The following is a 17,474-nucleotide window of genomic DNA, read 5'->3' as shown; positions in this document are numbered from 1 at the left end:
CGTAGGGTTGTCTCTTCTGGTTTTGAACTAACAGCTCCTGGACTCTGCTCCTTCTGTGTTCCTGTCTGAGGAAATGTCTGAGAAAGTAGTTGTTTTGAATTTGTGTTGGAATTTTTTGGATGTATAATAGATAACTTTACATGTCAGGATATGAATATTCAGCAGAGAGGTTTTCCACCAGCCTTGATAAATTTAATATACTAGAGAAAAATAGCATGTAAATTAAATAACGCCTTGTAAATTAATAATGGATTATTTTTATATGTGAGATGACTGAATATTTTATAAGTGCAAAAATGTTTGTGTTAAACCAGTTGTCTTTCTGATCAGCATCGTGGATGGCTTGGCTACATTTGAGATGTGATGTCCATATGTGTGTTTTGAGTTTGTCTGCTTGCTTTTTCCCCAAATACATCTTGAAATGCATAACCTGTATTTTTGAGTTTGAAGAGTTGGAAAGTCCACGATTATGCTATTTTTATTTTTTTTCCAAATGACTTGCAGTTTGCAGCTGGTGGGTGTTCTGACACTGCTCTCTTTTTTAATTTTGCCAGTAAAAGGAATTGCATCCCGGCGCGGGGCCGAGCCTCTGCGTACACCTTCCGCCCGGCGGCGGTGGGAGAGGGCTGTGCTGTGGGGGCTCTTCCACGACCCCGGGCACGCTTTGCACGCCCAAAACAGCACCCGCCCTATTTCTAACTTGAAATAATTCATATTGTGCTAATTTTATTTTTTTTTTTTAAGTAGCATCTTTGCTTGAAACTATTTTACTGTGGCACAGCACAAGGCTGGTCAGGATTAAAGCATCGCTCCCGCATGCCCATCCGTCAGGGAATGGCTCCGTGCTTCCCAAACCCTGAGCACTTCCACTGCCCCCGGGTTCGGTCCTGCACCCCGGGAGGGTGCGAGCGCTGCTGGAGCCGCTCAACCACAGTGGAGCATCCTCCTCCGGCACCGTTTCTTGCTCCCAAACAATCTTATTTATGTAGAGAGTAGATGTGGCTTTTACCAAAATCGAAGCATGGCCGTGCAAAGCACAAGAGGGAACGTCGTGCTCGGCAGTCCTCCCCAGCTTGGCTCTTTTGAGGAAATAAAGGAATTCAGATTACTTCAGAATGTAAATACCTCAAATGGAACTGGATGATCTCTGAGGTCCCTTCCAACCCAAACCGTTCTAGGATTCTATGACTTTGGCCGGGAAGCCGTGCGCATTGCTCTCCAGCCTTGCTAACGAAGGCAGGATGCGGCGCGGCTCGTCCCGCTCGCCAGGAGCAGCACCGGCGGCACCCATGGCGGGGGGAGGCGGGTTCCTGTGTCGTCCCCCCCCCCAGCTGCCGTCGGGGATTTCCCTGTTCAGCGAGGGGCCGAGTGGCTCCTCTGCTCCCACCAGGTACGTCAGGGGCGTACAGGGAGAGGCCACGTGTGCCCGGGAATTTCTTAAGCAGTGCCCAGAAGCAGTGAGCAGGTCTGTGTTCATGTGTGCAAAAGTAGTAACGCAGGTGAACGCTGCGGTTATCTACAGGTGAGAAATTGCTAGTGAAAGCCTGGGGAAAATCATCATCTCTCGCTGTACTGCAAAATACATGAAAAGAAACCGCTGCGGTTTTAAACTGAGGTTCATTTTTGTTGCTGTTAATTTTCCACTTTTCTCATACTCAATAATTAAGAGAAAATAATATTATACATATGGTGTAGGACTTAGTCTTGTCTCTGTGGCTTGGGAGATGTGTCTCTTGTAGAACTAACTGTAGCAGTAACGGTGATATCCATACATTGAGTCTTTACAAAAGCATTGAAAACCACTAGTTTTAGCGGCTCTCAAGCGGAGACAGGCTGATGCACATCATTTATGCTATTTAGAACATGATTTATTAGTGAAGACCATTAGTTTTCTCTTTCTTTTTTTCTTTTTTCTTTTTTTTTTCCTGGAAAAGCTTCTTTCTTTTTCTGTTCTATCAGATGTAGTCTCCAAAGAGATGGTTCCAACGTTTCCTGTTAGCATAATGTCATGCAGTAAGACAGCATATTTTAATGCAGAATCTATTGATTTTTGCAGTGGGTTTTTGTACATCTTTGCGGTAAGCTAAAGGTGGCCGTTGGCTCCTAGTGCCACCCGAACTGGTTAGACAGTTAAAAGTATTAGCAGGGCCGAGTGACCAGCAAAGAAAATGTATAGTCAGTGTAGTTAACTAGTATATTGAACAGTATACTATGTATATAACTAGTATAATTAACAGTATAGTTAAAACAATACTTTTTGTTCAATAATTAGAAGTGCATTTCAAGATATTTTAGTTTGGTTTTTATTTTAGTATGTAGCATTAGGCATAGACAAAGCTCGAAGCCATGTTTGCCTGCGCTGTAACTTTAACCGTTTAAGCTATTTGCTAGATGAGACCGTTGTTAGAGCAGTGATTTTAGGGATTCTGACGGAACTCTACTGCGAAACCTTGTGAAAATAGGGGTTGAAATACCTGGTTCTGAAAACCCAGGGCTGCTCAGGCGCCGGTCTGCTTCTGCCTGCTCCCTTCCACGCGCGCGTGATGCGTCTCCTCAATACGCTCATGTGTTTCTCTTGCTTATCGCTTGCATTTAGAGCATTTGGAGACCTTAGCTGCCTTCCCCTTGCTCTCCTGCTGCGCTCAAGGATGCAGCACGAGCAAGCGCGAGCGTGTGTTACACGGAAGATCTTCTCCGTTCCCAACGTCCATTCTGCGCTGTGCTTGCTCGCCACCAGGTCGCCGTACCTATTTGCTCGTGGTGCAAGGCCGTCCCCGGGCACCACGCGTTGGGATGAGATGCTCCGGTCCCACACTGTGCAAGGTCCTCGCTGGTTTGGCTGAACTTCAGGAGTTCAGCTGGCCAGAACCCTGTCAAGGTTGTCATCCCGGACAGTCTGCCGCTTGAAATACTGTGTCGCCGTTTAAAATTTGTGTGTTGCAGTTCTGGGACAATACTGACCATTCCCACACTAATGGTTCATTTGTCTGCCTGCCTCAGGGACGTGAACAGCGTGAAGTTCATGCAGATGTCCCTGTGATGGCTCAGGACATCCTGCCCATGCTTCAAGCTCCCACGTTGGAGCATGACGGCGGGTGGAAATTGGTTCTTCCAAAAAACTCTTCTAAAGAGGTGGTTCTGAAATTATTTAGGAAATACTGGGTGCAGCGGATGGACAGAAACACAAGGGTATTGTTAGGGTTTCAGAGTTTGGTTGAAGGTGCATGTGTTGCACTTGGGAACTTGTCCAAATTATTAACACATTAATTTGCATTTCACCACTGGTATTTTGGGTTTCCTTTGTGCAGTGTCATTAAGCTGGACATTTTAAAATCATTTATCTCATTTTTATCGTATAAGCATGATCATTTCAGTTTTGAAAAGGAGTAGAAAAGGAAGTTTTGTTCCTGTTAATAAAGGTTGGTTTTCATTCCACCTTGAAAATTGTCAGGGTCATTGGTGACCATCCTGTTTCTTTAATCACAGTACCAAGAGCTTTTGATTAGAGAAATTTTTGTCAGGCTTTAATGCACCTGTTGTTTGTGGGGATGGCCCTAATCTTAGTTGGCTGAATAAATCACTTCTTCAAAGCCGTGTAGGGTATGGTGGAACTTGGTATTAGACAACAAAATTGTGATTAAACCTCAGGTTCTTCTGGGGCTTCCCTGACGCTTCCTGGGCAGCCGGGAGTCTCCCATGCTCTGTCACTATAACAAAGTGCTGCACCACGTCGAGTATTTTCATTTTCTCATTATCAGTTATCACCGATGTGACTATTTGCGTAACTATTTGTGCGAACCGTGAAGTTAGATAGTTGTGAGGGAAGTGTGGTTGACTTGAGTAGGCTTCGGCTGAAGGCTACTAATTAGATAATGCCTTGAGATGGTTGGTTGGGAGAGGAGGCACGTTAGTAAGGAAATAAGATCATCTTTAATGTTTTGAGCTTGAAATATTTTTCAAACCCTACAAGATTGTTCATTCTTTTTTTTTCTCTTCTTTTTTTTTCAATATATTTTTCCTTTCCTGGTTTTTATTTGTCACTAAAAAATGATCAAGTCGTAGGAGAATAGAAAACATGTCATACGATTTAGGAGGGATATAGATTATTAAATGCTTGTAGCTTATTAAAATACTTTTATCAAGTTTCTTCAGTGAGAGGGTATTTCTTGGGAGACTTTCTTTTCTATAAAGGAGCAACAATTTAGACAGAAGAGGACTCTGAATTAATAGAATTGGTTAAGAAAGAATTAAAGAGGAAAATCTAGGTGAGTGTCTAAAGTCTGGAGGGGAAAATGGACAGGAACCAGAATTTCTGTGTGAGTGAATGTTTGGCGCAGAAGCAGGTGGAGTCCGCTTGAATGGCGGAGCGTCTGAGCACAAACCTGAAAATCTTCGTAAAATACAAGTAACAGAGCGTGGGCTGAGGCACGGGATCTACCGATGAAGTTGGTAAAGCCGTGCTGATTCACACCAGCTGGTTTTATGGCCCAGTGCTTCTCTACGGCTCCCAAATTGCTCTTCTTTGTTCTTATATTTACTCTCTGAGGTCTCATTCCATGTCCTAAAGTGTACAGTCAGCCTACAGATAATATCAAGGAGACACGGAAATGCCTACCCTCTCCCTTTCCCAAACTGGATAGTATACAAAATCATCCACTTTTTTTTTTTTCCCTTCCCTTTTCTTTTCTTCCCCCCCCCCCACTTTTCAGCGTAAGCCGAAGATCAGCTGGCATCGCAGGTCTGCGTTGAACGGGTTAAGCAAGGCACAGGACTAGACCCGGTTCATCCCTCCCATCCTGGCCCCAGGGGATTGCCTGGCGTTCATTGATCCGCAATCCTTGATCTGTACATAATAATTGCTCCTCAACAGGACTCGAAGTTGCAGGTCTGGCAGGCAACCTGCATTTCCATTAGGGACCTCTCCGCTCGCATCAGCGGCCTCCGCCGCTCCCCAAAATCCACGGCGATCGCATTTGCTCCTTCAGAAAGGGCCGTGGCGCAGGGTGGGTTGGCCAGCTCTGGCTTGAGCCCCTTCTAGTTACGTGGCGCTCGGGTTTGGGAAGCAGGTGAAACGAAGCTGCTCAGAGCGCTGGTCTGAGTTTCAGAACACCTGAACATACTCAGATTTAGGATATTAGCTCATATGGAAACATGAAGGGTGCTTTGGTTTGGTTTTGGTTTATTTATTTTTTTTTAATAACAGAGAAGGTACTTAACATAGCTTAGTTTTAATTAAATGTTAGTGTCTTTCTTGTAACTTAGCAATATTGTTCCACAGCTGCATTGTGTTTATTTGTCTGAGTTGCGCGTCCGTACTCTTTGCTCATAGTTTAGTGTCACTGCAAAAATTTCTTCTTCCTTTGTGCTGCAGCCAGCACAACGAGCTGCTGGTCCCAGCCAGGCTGGAACAAGCCCTTCTATCAGGGACACCTGGAAATGACTCAAATTCTCTTTCGTACTGTTACACTTGTTTTAATAGTCCACTAGCTACTAGCAAATACCCGCATTTTACAACTTTATTATTTCAGTGTAGGTAAACATCTCAAACTTCTTCCGTGTGTCATTTTCCCATCCTTCAGAGGAAAAAAAAAAAAATCAATAGAATTGTAATTTTATCTGGGGTTGGATGAGCTCTTAAATGCTGCGAGCTCGAGCACCTCTTTATTTATTTATTTACTATTTTAGAAAGCTTTGTAAGCAGTCAGGCTTTTGTCATGCTAGCTGTTTATCCATGCAGGAAGCCCAGCTTCAGGAGCAATCTCAGCACTCCCACTACCTGGATCAATTAAACCCAGACTTTTGCTGAAGTGACTTCTTTGATCTGCTGGGGGTGATTAGCAGCTGTCTGTCCTCCTCCGGCTGAAGGAAAGTGCATTGCAGGAGAACTGGGTTCTCTTCCAAATATCAGGGCTTTTAAGTGCTTTTAAGTGTGAGAAGCCAGCATGTGTCCTTGCACGCCCTGTAATACGGGGTGAGGGCGTAGCAGTCTGCAGAGAGGCCCCATTACCTTTTGGAATAAGTTGTAAGGATCTTTCAGTATTGGTTAGTCGCAACTTGGTTTCATCAAAATAAATCCGAGTTTTTGATGATGCTTCGTAAGTGAATAGCGGTAGGGAATTGAAAATATTTTAAGGGAATTGTTAGCGTTACGTTCATAAGGCACCAAGTGACTTCTCTTGGTGGGAATGGACGGTGCCCTACAACCTCAGAGACTTACTGCCCTGTAGGTTTATGGGCGAAGTTAAATTGTTGTTAATGAGCGTTTTTGTGTAGAGAATCGTCCTCATGATACTTCCTAAATTGCTACCTTGTCCATATAATTAACCGGGACTTGAAAAGACAGCTCTGTTTCTGCTAGCAGGAGTTTTAACTATACTTAAAAGGGTTGGAAATTACCATTTTAAATTAACAAACACAAAATAGAAATTCAGTCACAAACCAGTAACGTCTTTCGTGTGTGTTTTAATATTATTTTTTTTTCCCTTGTACAACCATTGAGAGATCCAATGAATTGTTCCTGTACAGCAACAAATCGGTAAGGAAGAACAAAATAGCATAGTGGAATAGATAAATCAAATTTCGGCATGGTAGTTTATTGAATCTAAATTGTGCCCAGTTGGCCCAAGAGCTATATAAGCAATCCATCTTGTGTTGATAATGGAGGTTCTTGAAATCCACCTGATGTTTGCATTATTAAATTTCAGCCTAATGAGCTCTGCTAATACATATTGAAGACAGTTGTAAGGAGTAGAATGTGAATCTGAGCGGGATAATTTGAAAGAAACATAAGCTGAGCATTTTACATGACTCAAGGGGTATATCTACAATTACACATATAACTAAAATTGAATTTAAATGGAATTTCTATTATCCTTGTCCTTTTACCAGGGAGAATAAAGTGTAAATGAAGTAAAAGGCTTTAGAGTTACTAGCAGTTTGTTTTTATTATCTTATTTAATAGATTCTTGTAATGATCTTCACTGGCAGAAAAGTTTTAATATTTCATGACTTTAAATGTGGTGTAAATATGCATAAAAGCATGTAAATGGAAACAGATGTCTATGTAATTACTTCTGTCATTGCGTAACACCGCTATTTAAGACGTATATTTTAAGGAGGTGTAGCTACTGGCTGCAGAAAGGCACCAGGGTGGGAAAGATCCCTTCACTCCTCAACTCAGTCTTGTTTTCATAAACGATGGGTCGATCCGGTACGCGGTAGGACTCGGCGTCTGCAAAACTGAGGGAGCGTCTGCTGTTTGTGCCACAGTTTACAGTGATTTTATTGCATGAGAAAGCCTGGTGTAAATTCTAGATTCTGGTTCTTTTTGGTTCTTTTCCTTTTGACGTGGCGATACTTTTTAAAACTTAATATTTCATCAAGTATAATGCTATTAGAGACTTATTCTCACTTAGTTCACTCATCAGGCAGTGAGATGGCAATAAAAGAGAATGGCTCCTTTGAGACATTAATGCTTTGGAATAAATGATGTGCTAGAACAGAAATTTAATTAATTTACAGAGTATATTGATAGTCCCTTGTTACTGTGCTGTATATTTTTAATCTTCTTTAACATCTGTAGTAAAGTGTTTGAAAACCCCTGCAGTTGAGCAACTAGTAGATAATTAAGTAATAAGGGAAGAGGTTTCTAGAGGGAAAAGATTCTTTTTAAAGAATACTGTCATAACATGAATAAAGTACTGCTGCTATGATTTGCAGTGAAGAGAAAATCGTCTACTACCTAATTTCATACTAAGTAATAGGTATTTGCCTCCTATTTTAAATGCTATCTGCAACTCTGCATCCCTGAAAATATTGTTTTGTTTCTGGTTTATCCTCAAAAGAGGTCTTATGGATTACTCACTATGGTAGCAAATCTTTTTTTAAATGCACTGCGTTTGTTTCTTTATGGATTGGGGGCAAGCAGGGTGGGGAGATTTGTGTTTACGGGAAAAAAAACAACCCTTTTTAAAGTTTTACTTAACAAAAAGTGAACACAGAGATTTGTATTGAACTAATATTGCATGCCAAAATTACCCTCCGCAAAACCATGTATGCTGTTGTCTTAACTGTGGTCCTATCTTTAACGAAAATACCTTAAGAACCAAATTCTGCTCTTTCAGGCACATCGACTTCGTTGTGGGACCTACAAAAAGGAATCTGAAATGGGGTTTAAACCCCGGGAAATGTTGTTTGGCAAGATAAATTCACTAATTCTAGCATTTGTTGTATTTCTTTCCTTTTTAGCTAAAGCAGATGAAGCATTGAAGGCTAAAGAGAGAAGTGAAGAAGAAGCAAAGAAAAGAAAGGAAGAAGGTAATGCATTTTTTAATTCAATAACAAACTAAAATCCAGTAAGTCACAAACTATTAGTTTTAAAGGGACCAAGTTCCAGTGGGGCTGTGTGATTTTCTTACTGGGGTATCTGGAACGGAGATGGCCAGTCTGCCACTCCTTTGGTTCACCGCGGATTTCTGCTCATGACCCGAGAGATTAACCAGAACTGCAAAATGCACCAGAAATTTCAACCAGATTTAAAAAAAAAAAAAAATTAAAAAAATATTTTAGCTGCCATTAAAGCAACCTAATAATTTGATAATAATGTCAAGACCTCATGACCAGCCAATACCACTGGTTTGTGTGCTGGGTATGTTGCTCGATTAAAACGCTAAGTGCAGCAGTTAATTTTGCCTGTGTCTTTAGTCCGTATGATGTCACGAAGTGAGCTAATCTGGTTCTCAGTGAAATTTGGTGCACAGAAAGCTGGCAGGAGCCAAGCAGTTTTCCTTTGCGATACTGGAGGTGGAAAGTTAATGTATAACGCCTGGATAATTAAGCAAATGTATTTTGCTTGTATGTCGGTGAGTAGTGGGAAGAGACGTTTTCAACAGCGTGACAGAGCCAATGCAAACAATCGAAGGAGCCTCAAGGTTTCTCACTTCAGCCGCGATAGACATCCCTGTCTCAGAAAAAATATCTCAGTTGTTTAAATGACAATGAATCATTTAACTGTCTGTGACATCTATTATTTTTTTTCGTTGACTTAAATGTAAAAAAAAAATACAGTGAAGGTCTTCCTTGCAGTGGTTTTACTCTAGAAATACATGCTGTCACACGCCGGTCACTGCAGTGAACTTTCTCTTCAGTGTATTTGATTTAAATGATGATAGCTTTCAGGTTGTAACTGCTATTTAATACACCGAACAATCTCTGTGTATCTGTGTTCCTGATTCTCCCTGCCCCGCGCCCCTTATCTACCCACCTGGGATCGCAGGGATGTTCACTCAGTACTTCAACCACCCAATAAACAGGCCCTCGGTATGAAGATGATGTAATGTTCAAGCAGATCACGTGTTTTTCAGAGCTGGCCTTTTGATGGATTCATTTACTATGAAAATCAGTGTTCTGCCCAAATTTCAATCATGTTTTGGTCGGGGCCAGGACGTTGTATGTGGAGGAGAGCGATATGAAGTAAAGCTGTTTAGGACAGTTGAAATTTAAGGAGAAGTGAAGAGATTGAGGTATTTTTGATTCGCAGTGTGATATGATATCAATATCATTAGGCTAAGCCAAAACAGGAGAAGTCGTGAAAGGGAAGAGGTAGTCGGTTGAAAACACCTAAGGGGACGGTAGTGAAGTTTACAGTTTTACTATGCCATCTCCTCCGGTCTTTCCAAAACATCACCTTTCTTTCCAATCCCTCTAATCGTATTGGAAAGTCTCCTTGTGTCTGCCCTCTCTTTTCCTGCCTCTGAGCACACCAAGTTGAACTTCAAGGTGAAGACAGAAACTCTGATTTTGCGCCTGCCATGCCTTCATCTCTTGTCATCTCTCCTGTACCTTCCAGGTTCCAGAGCCTGATTCTCCTTCCGCACGTGCTGTGTTTAACCCCCACTACGCTGCCTTCTAGTTAAGAATCCCACCAGTTTCCTGATGACAAGGTTCCTCCTTATCCTGCTTTGACACCTGTATTTTCCAGGAATCCTTCCTAACGACCAAGCGGTCTCAAACAGCTAGTCTCTCCTTGCATTTCTTTCCCTGAATTGCCATGCCATAGCTTGGTCTGAGCTGCTGCAGTCTTTTAGGGCTCCAAAGGCTCTGAATTTTATGGAAATCTTCTACATATTTATTTGATTTTTGGAACAGATCGTTAGCAAGCTTTTTGGATTAGGGAAATACAGTTTCCATGTTGCCATCTCTCCTTAGGTAGCTTCAGGTGCTGTTTCTTTGATGGCAGTCAAATTTCTCCAATTTTCTTCCTTACCCAATTTTTCTTTAGATGGAACTCCAGCCTCAACAATTTCTGAAGGCAATTTAAAGTTTATTTGCACTTCAGATACAAACAAGCTTCTTTAAATCCTCGTGTGTGAAGGAGAAAAGTAACTGTACTTTGCAGTCTTGCAGGTCTGATTCAGCTGGTTGCTCTCCTACAGGACTTACACGTTTTTACATGATTTCCCACCCCCTGCTTGTTTCTAGATTTAGATGTCTAATAAGCTTCAAATTGTGGGACTTAGTGAAGTATGCTAAGTATGTATTGCAAAAATTTAATCTAGTCTTTATTAACAATCTATGCAATTGATTCCTTTCATCTGTTTTTGGGTTTGGTTGGTTGGGTTGATTTGTTTGTTTATTTTTCCAGAAAACAGTTGGGGAAAAAAACTGATTTGCGTTATCAAGTGCATTCAAAACAACTAGCACGTACTGGCTACTTAAAAAAAACAATTCAGAAATCCCCAAATTTGCACGTCTGACAGTGGATGAAATTCCCTCCTCTGGTTCTTCGGTTTAGTCCTGTCCCAGCACACTTTTACCGGCTTTATGAGATAATGCTTTATTCGCTGCTGACCACTGTCCGCCCATTAGGCTCAGCTTCAGAGGACGGCTTAATTTGGCAGTCAACTTTCACTCACACCAAGTTCCTGGTAATTACAGGCTTATTTTGTTCCTGACAAAGTTGTCACTGCTGGCCCTGCACAGTTTTAAGTCTAACGTTCCAGTCTTCCTGAGTATCTTGTACCCGAAGCCCCTGCTGTGCTTGACAAAAATGAAAAATACCATGTAATTATCCTTGAAAAATTTGAACTAATCAATTGCATTTCTTCCTCAGTTTGAAAGAAGTTGGAGGTGTTCACATTTAATAAACTTTTAGTTTAATGATGTTTAAAAAAGCCAGTGAAATGGATGCTAAGCTTTTTTTCACTTCAAAGAGTATTGGGCAATCGTTACATCTGAAGGAAACACTTTCTTTTATGTTAATTTTCTAATTATATTATCTGGGGTACGCTGCGAGAACTTATTACGATGGACACAGTGATGCTCCTGCATCCCACCGAACTGGGATGGAGCCAGGAGTATCCCCAAATGCGTATTGCCACCGCTGCACCCGCCTGGGTCCCGCTGCCCCTGGGGCGCACGCTTCGGGGAGGGTGAGAGACTAAAGCTCAGTTGGGAGCGATGCAGAAGCGTCTCGGGTAAGAGTCGATAACGCGGGTTCCACGGACAGCCGCAGGGCGTTGATTCCTACTGCTCGTCCCGCAAGCTGAGCTTTGAAGTCTGTGGGGTTTACTTCAGGTGCATCAGGAGTGTAGCAAGTTCTCCGCGTAGCTCTTTAAATAGACCTTTGGGGTTGAAAGAGGTCTTTTTGTCTGTAGGACAGGAATCCAGGAGGCTTAAAAAGCAAAAGTCCCAAGTCTGGGACGACAGTGCGTCCGAGCTGTGATGCCCTGGTGCAGCTGAGCGTGACGACTCCTCGAATACTTTGCAACATATCTAGTATAGTGTCCAGAGCGCTTGCAAAGTAAAATATACTTCCTTTAGTTTGTCTTGTGGATGTGGTGAGCAGAGTGAGTTTATGTAAATATAGTAAGATTGGGACGTGATTTAGAAATCTATCTATGGTGACTTTCCATAGGGAGTAGACACCCAAGTGCCGTCTGCGCCTTTAAAAAGATTCCCTTGCACTAAAAAGGTGTCACAACATACACTCTCTGTATATAAAACAGAAGCCTGTAAAAATCTATAACTTCATGAATTATCTAGCCTAGCAAAACGAAAAACCACCGCCTGTGTGTTCCCAGTACTGTGCTGGCCCAGCATCTAGCAGCTCCCTGATGTTCATTCCCTCTTTTCTCAATAGCGAAGGGGCGCTCGTAAGATCAGGGCTCTGAAAACGGTTGTTTCTGCAGCGCAGCGTCCATCTGCTGGGCAGAGTCTTTCGATAGCCTTCAGGAGGATTCGGTGGAGCAAGATTATATGAATATCGTCTTAGTAAATGAGTTGGAAATCTAGGAACTCAGATGAATAAACTGTTTTTCTGCTCCCGTGCTCTCCTTGCGGGAGAAGTCGTGTCTGTCTTGTGGTGGCTCCAGGTGGCTCAAAGTTCACCTGATCTCTTTTCTGACTTGTCTGCAAGATGGTACTCGAAATTTTAATTCTCTTCTTAATGCCCCTTCTGATCATTTAAATGAACTGCGAATGGGAAGAGCTCCTCTTTTCTGCTATAGTGCTTGGAAAGGACTGAGGTAGAAGTTCCTGGGATTTTTTCGCTTCTCCTAACTTCCTTCTAAGGAATTGTTCTACTTGTCCTCCAAGGTGGCCGTTGCTCCGAGACTGGCCAGGCATCAGGCTGCTGGTGGGAGGTGGTGAGCATCACTTGGTTTGTTTTTTTTTCTTTCCTCTTTCCTTCACTTATTAAATTGTGTTTATCTTAACCCACGATTTTATTTTTTTTTTTTTTTTCCATTTTCTCTGCCTGTTCTGTCCCACATCGCGCTGAGGACAGCGATCAAGAGCTGTGTGGGTGCTTCTCTGCTGGCCAGGGTCAGCAAATCTGTCCCTCTCCATCGTCTGGCCATGCGGCGGTGCTGTATGGTTTGGTCACTGCACAGAGTTTGCGTTCAGAAGGCCAGTGAGATGGACTCGGTGATCTTAAAGGTCTTTTCCAACCAAAATGATTCTGTGATTCCATGAGACAGGACAGACGACCGTGTAAGTGTCCATCGGGGGCTGCTCTGGGGTTGATTATGAGAGCACGTAACTAGGAGAAGACGGTCGCCTGAGCCTGTTGCATTAGATGACCCCCGTGCTAAACTGTGTTTCTCTTAGGTGTGTAAATTAGCACCGTATTCCACTGTGACGCTTCGGGGCTGTGCGTAGAAATCTGTTCTATGTCCTGGTGCTAAGGCTGGTGTTCTGGTAGATGTCTAGTGTTTCTGCTCTGGGGATCTCCACCAAGTCTCTCAAAATTAAGTTACGAGCTCTGCGGGGTTAAAGCTTGGGGTGTCCCTCCCGACTTCGTACAGGACTGATTTCCCCAGCAGAAGGGCATTATACCCGCTGCCCCAGGGTGGTCGGCATCACGACTGAGTGGATGGGAGTCACCTAGAGAGAGACAACCAAAAACTAAAGAATCCTTCCCAGGTTCCAGACATCCCAATTCAGCTTTGAGGCTGTGCGGTGAAGTCTCTTTGGAACTGGAAAAACAAACCTCGGTAAAATATCACAAGTTTATCTTAAAACACCTCAAGCTGGCTTTTCCATCTTTGAGAAGAAACGCTTCGAAAGCCCTCAGCTCTCACCGCTTCAAAGGCAATTTTGAAAATTTCAAGTTAGTGGAATAATATCTATCAGCAAGGAAAAATGAAAACGTTTTTCCAAGCGGTAGGTGTATTTCATTTGTGGCTTCGCAATGATACCTTAGGACTTACCTACAAAAGGTAACTCAGGAAAATTACCCTTCTTTGAATCCATGTCACGAATTTCATTCAAAATCAAAATATTCTAATTACTTGATGTGTTTTACACTGGGCCTATGGGATGCTAAGAGGACCTAATCCATGCTGGAAGTTAATCCTGCTTGGAGAAGGTGTGTATGGTATTGAAGAGGCGAATGGACAGCGGGACAGCCCGGCCGTGTGCTGTCTGAGAGGGGAGAGCTCCGGGTGAAAAAAGGACCAAACCGGCCAGATGTGCCCCCTCTACGACACGGCGCCCGGGTTTCGGAGCCAGCCAGCTGTGCTGGGCGCGCGGCGCAGAAATCAGAGACCCAGGCTGACGGCCGGGGGCTCCTCGGGGTGAGGTGGTCGGGTCCCCACTCGTGCAAATCTGTAGCGTATGTTTTGAAAAACGCGTGTGTGGTTTTTTCATGATGTCCCATTGTGAGAAGCTCATGTGCTAGCAATTGCTTTGCCTGCAGTGATTATAAAGGGCGACTATGGAAAGGCGGGGGGGGGAAAGGGTTGGTTGGTGAATTGGAAACAATGGTCATTTCTAGTGAAAGCAGGAGGAAAACATCTTTTTAATTTATTAATAAGCACCATAAAAACTGTCCTGTGGTGTCTTTGAAAAAGTTGTAAGGATGTTACACTGTTCTAAAATGAATAGAAAATGTTTCCTGAAGAGAAGCTTGTTAAATGAAATTCATCAATTTGTTTGAGGAGTTAGCTACCAATTGAGAATAAAATATTGGAAAATAAATGATCTTACTAAATTGTGTATCAAGCGTTTAACCATACCAAGTCCACGCAAGATATCCAGAGAAATTGCACAATGGGAAAACACCGGTTTTATGTAGTTTTATTTCTGATATGTCTTTACAAACAAGACTTTTATCCCTCTTGCATTCATCGTGGTGTGTGTGTGAGAGCGTCTTCCCTTTCCCCTCTCAGCCGTGCAGCTTCCATCTGCCGGGCACCGTTGAGATCTTTTGCTTGCAGAAAGAGCTTTTTGTAATTTGTCTTCTTTCTCCCTTCCTCGTACAGCTGCTGGAGCCAATTTTCAACCCTCTTTGATTTGCTCTTTTGTAATTCGCAGCTTACCTATGGCTGCGTGGAGGTGTGACGCAGGTGGACGGAGATGCGCTTCTATTTTCTCCTATTCCCAGCTTTCCCATGCTTTGTGCAAAAAGGCTTGCCATTATTTCACACGCTTTGGTCCGAATTAGCTTTTGGTTTCTGTTTTTTGGTTGTTTAGAGAACAATTTTGTTATAGTTTTGATCATTAAATTCTCACTAGATTAGCTTCTGTTGCATAAGGGCGGGGGGGGGGGAAGTGAAAAATCAATTCCGTTTGATTTATTTATTTATTTTTATTTCACACAACTCTTATGTGCGTAACTGTTCATAGTGAGTCCCTGCCTGCTCCCCCAAGCCTTTCTGGTTGAAATGTCACTAATGAAATTGTATAACTCCTGTACGGACTGTCCAGTTAGAAAAGTTGCCCCGTGTTTTGGCAGGTGTTGCCTGATGCACCTTATTCTGTCTGTTCGCCTTCAAACACGGGCGTTTGCCTGAGATATCCATAGATTCATCAATAAATCGTTCTAAACTGTTTTCAAAGGTCTTTAAAAAAAAATTCTAAATTTTGAATTTTTTGAAAAATTTCAATTCTCCAGTAGTCACCATTTTACGGTTTTAGATCTAACTCTCCAAATGGCAATTTCTGAGCTGCCAGCCCGGTGTAACCTTTACCGAGGAGAAGTTGAGCTTCCTTGCCGTGCAAAGACAGCAATCGTTCCTCAGCCCGGGAAAAATGGTTGTTCGCCCCCCGCCCTACAGCGAGGGTGTCTTAACGTTACTTTTATTGTAATTTTATTGCCAAATCAGGTGTGAGATTTGATGTTGGATGTTACATGTAATCTGCTCGGAAATCAAATTATTTGACCTCCAAGCCCACCGATGCCCCCTCCTGCTGGTTTGCTGTTAAATATGCAGCGTTTTCCTGTCATGAATACAAATCGAGGACAAATTAGAATCTACAGATAGCTGACCTGAGCTCCAGATTAGAGACTGGGGGCTTGTGCGGTTTTAAATGTTTTAATTACCATAGTCCCTATAGCCAGTTGAAGGACACACAGCAAAATGATTTTTTTTTTCTTTTTTGGTGACAAAAAAGCAAAGCAAGAAAGAAAAAGGCTCCCTCCATCTCATTTGAATTTTTCAGTTTGATTACATTTGCACTTCCATTGGAGCTATGCTAATTTGCTGCATGAAATTAGGTCTATTAATAAAAAAATTCCCTACTTTTACAAAAGTATTTTGAATGGAGGGCTTTTTCTACTTTGTTTTTGTTTACTTGTTTCCATCTGGGACCGCCTGAAAAATGACATCAAAGTCTGGAGGGGATTTTACTGTCAAACTTGATTTTCACTCCAGGCTTGGCAAGGCAAATTCAAAGGAGCTGAAACGGGTAACAGCAATAGTTGGAACAAAGCACGTGATGTGCTGCGAGAGGAAAATTCAAATGCGTTGGATTGCATTACTCTGAGAAGTTTTGGATCGCTTCTCTTCGTATACCATGCATAATAAAATGTTTAAATTTTCAAGTTGCAACACAGCCTGTTCTGCGGTTGTGTGGGGACGCTGCAGCACGGCCAGCGCTCCCAGCACCGAGCTGTCCGCGACGGAGATGCACGGCCAGAAATGTTTAGATTGGATAACAAGGAAAAGAAGTTTTTCAGAATGCAACTAAATGCAGTTTGTTCTTTTGAAATCAATCAATAGGTAAATCGATGCGAGGGTGGTGCTGGCGCTAGGACGGGTATTGTCCTGATGCCTTTATCCTGGAATTTGCATTTTCTGTTTCTCGTGTGTGTTGGCCCAGTGTTGAATTGATTAGTTATGCCTACCCAGTAAGCAGTGAAACATTCTTATATACTCTGGGGAAATAAATTTGGCAGAAAATCAGCATGAGTAGATTTAATTATCACTCTGAGACCTTTCCCTTTTCTGGCTTAGTGATCCTGAAACTCTGTGTGTTTCACTGAAATCTGTGTGGACGCTAAGCTTCGCTTCCCAATTTGTTCCTCCACGCAATGATAAGCCAAGCAATTACTGGTTTATTGATTTTTCATCATGGCAAATTTAAAGTTGATTTTTTCCTGAAAAGGCAGGGGTGATTAAGTGTTTCCCCTCGGTTTAGTACAAGAGAGCTGTGTGGCAGAATCTAATATCCTGAGGTCAACCTCTGCAGGCAGATAATACGGTGTCTTGGCCACGTGTTAAGGAGAGAAATCAGGGCTACAAATGTGATAGGATATATGTGGAGACAGTTTAATTTGCTCCATTTATATGAACAAGTCATGTGGCACATGCTTGGAAAACATCATTTTGAATAGGCTTGGAAATGAAGCCCACGTGGGCAGGGGGAACCCGGGAACGCAAACAAGGGAGGCAGTAAGGCATTTAGTGCTGGGACGGGATTGTCTTGTAAAATAAAATAAATAAACCCAATCCTTGATGTGTTATTCACGGATTTTACCGAGACGCGTGTGCTGCGTTAGTGGTACCTCTCCTGCAGGTTTGGCCTGGCTTTAGCCAGGAAGTTAAACCATTCCAGTCGGCAGAAGGTGGGGTTTGTGTCCGGAGCGATCTGGCAGCAGTCCTGGCAGGGAATGTGCCGAAGCTTTTAGGGCAGGTTTTGGAACGTGTGGATTAATAAAATTTAAATTGGAGCAGGAAAATTGTGCTTTGCAC

The 17,474-nt window shown here is 42.7% G+C and overlaps 1 protein-coding gene across 1 annotated transcript in view; it reads left to right on the top strand.

Moving 5' to 3' along the window:
- RSRC1 (arginine and serine rich coiled-coil 1) overlaps nt 1-17,474 on the top strand; it is a 164,785-nt gene that overhangs the window by 125,655 nt on the left and 21,656 nt on the right. Inside the window, exon 7 of the mRNA XM_075761672.1 lies at nt 8,248-8,316. Coding sequence (XP_075617787.1) covers nt 8,248-8,316 — 69 coding nt within the window. The remainder of the gene's footprint in view (nt 1-8,247; nt 8,317-17,474) is intronic.

The sequence above is a fragment of the Balearica regulorum genome, chromosome 9, assembly GCF_011004875.1.
Source record: "Balearica regulorum gibbericeps isolate bBalReg1 chromosome 9, bBalReg1.pri, whole genome shotgun sequence".
Lineage (NCBI taxonomy): Eukaryota > Metazoa > Chordata > Aves > Gruiformes > Gruidae > Balearica > Balearica regulorum.
Note: the sequence above shows the minus strand (reverse complement) of the source record. Positions and strands in the feature narration are given on the sequence as shown.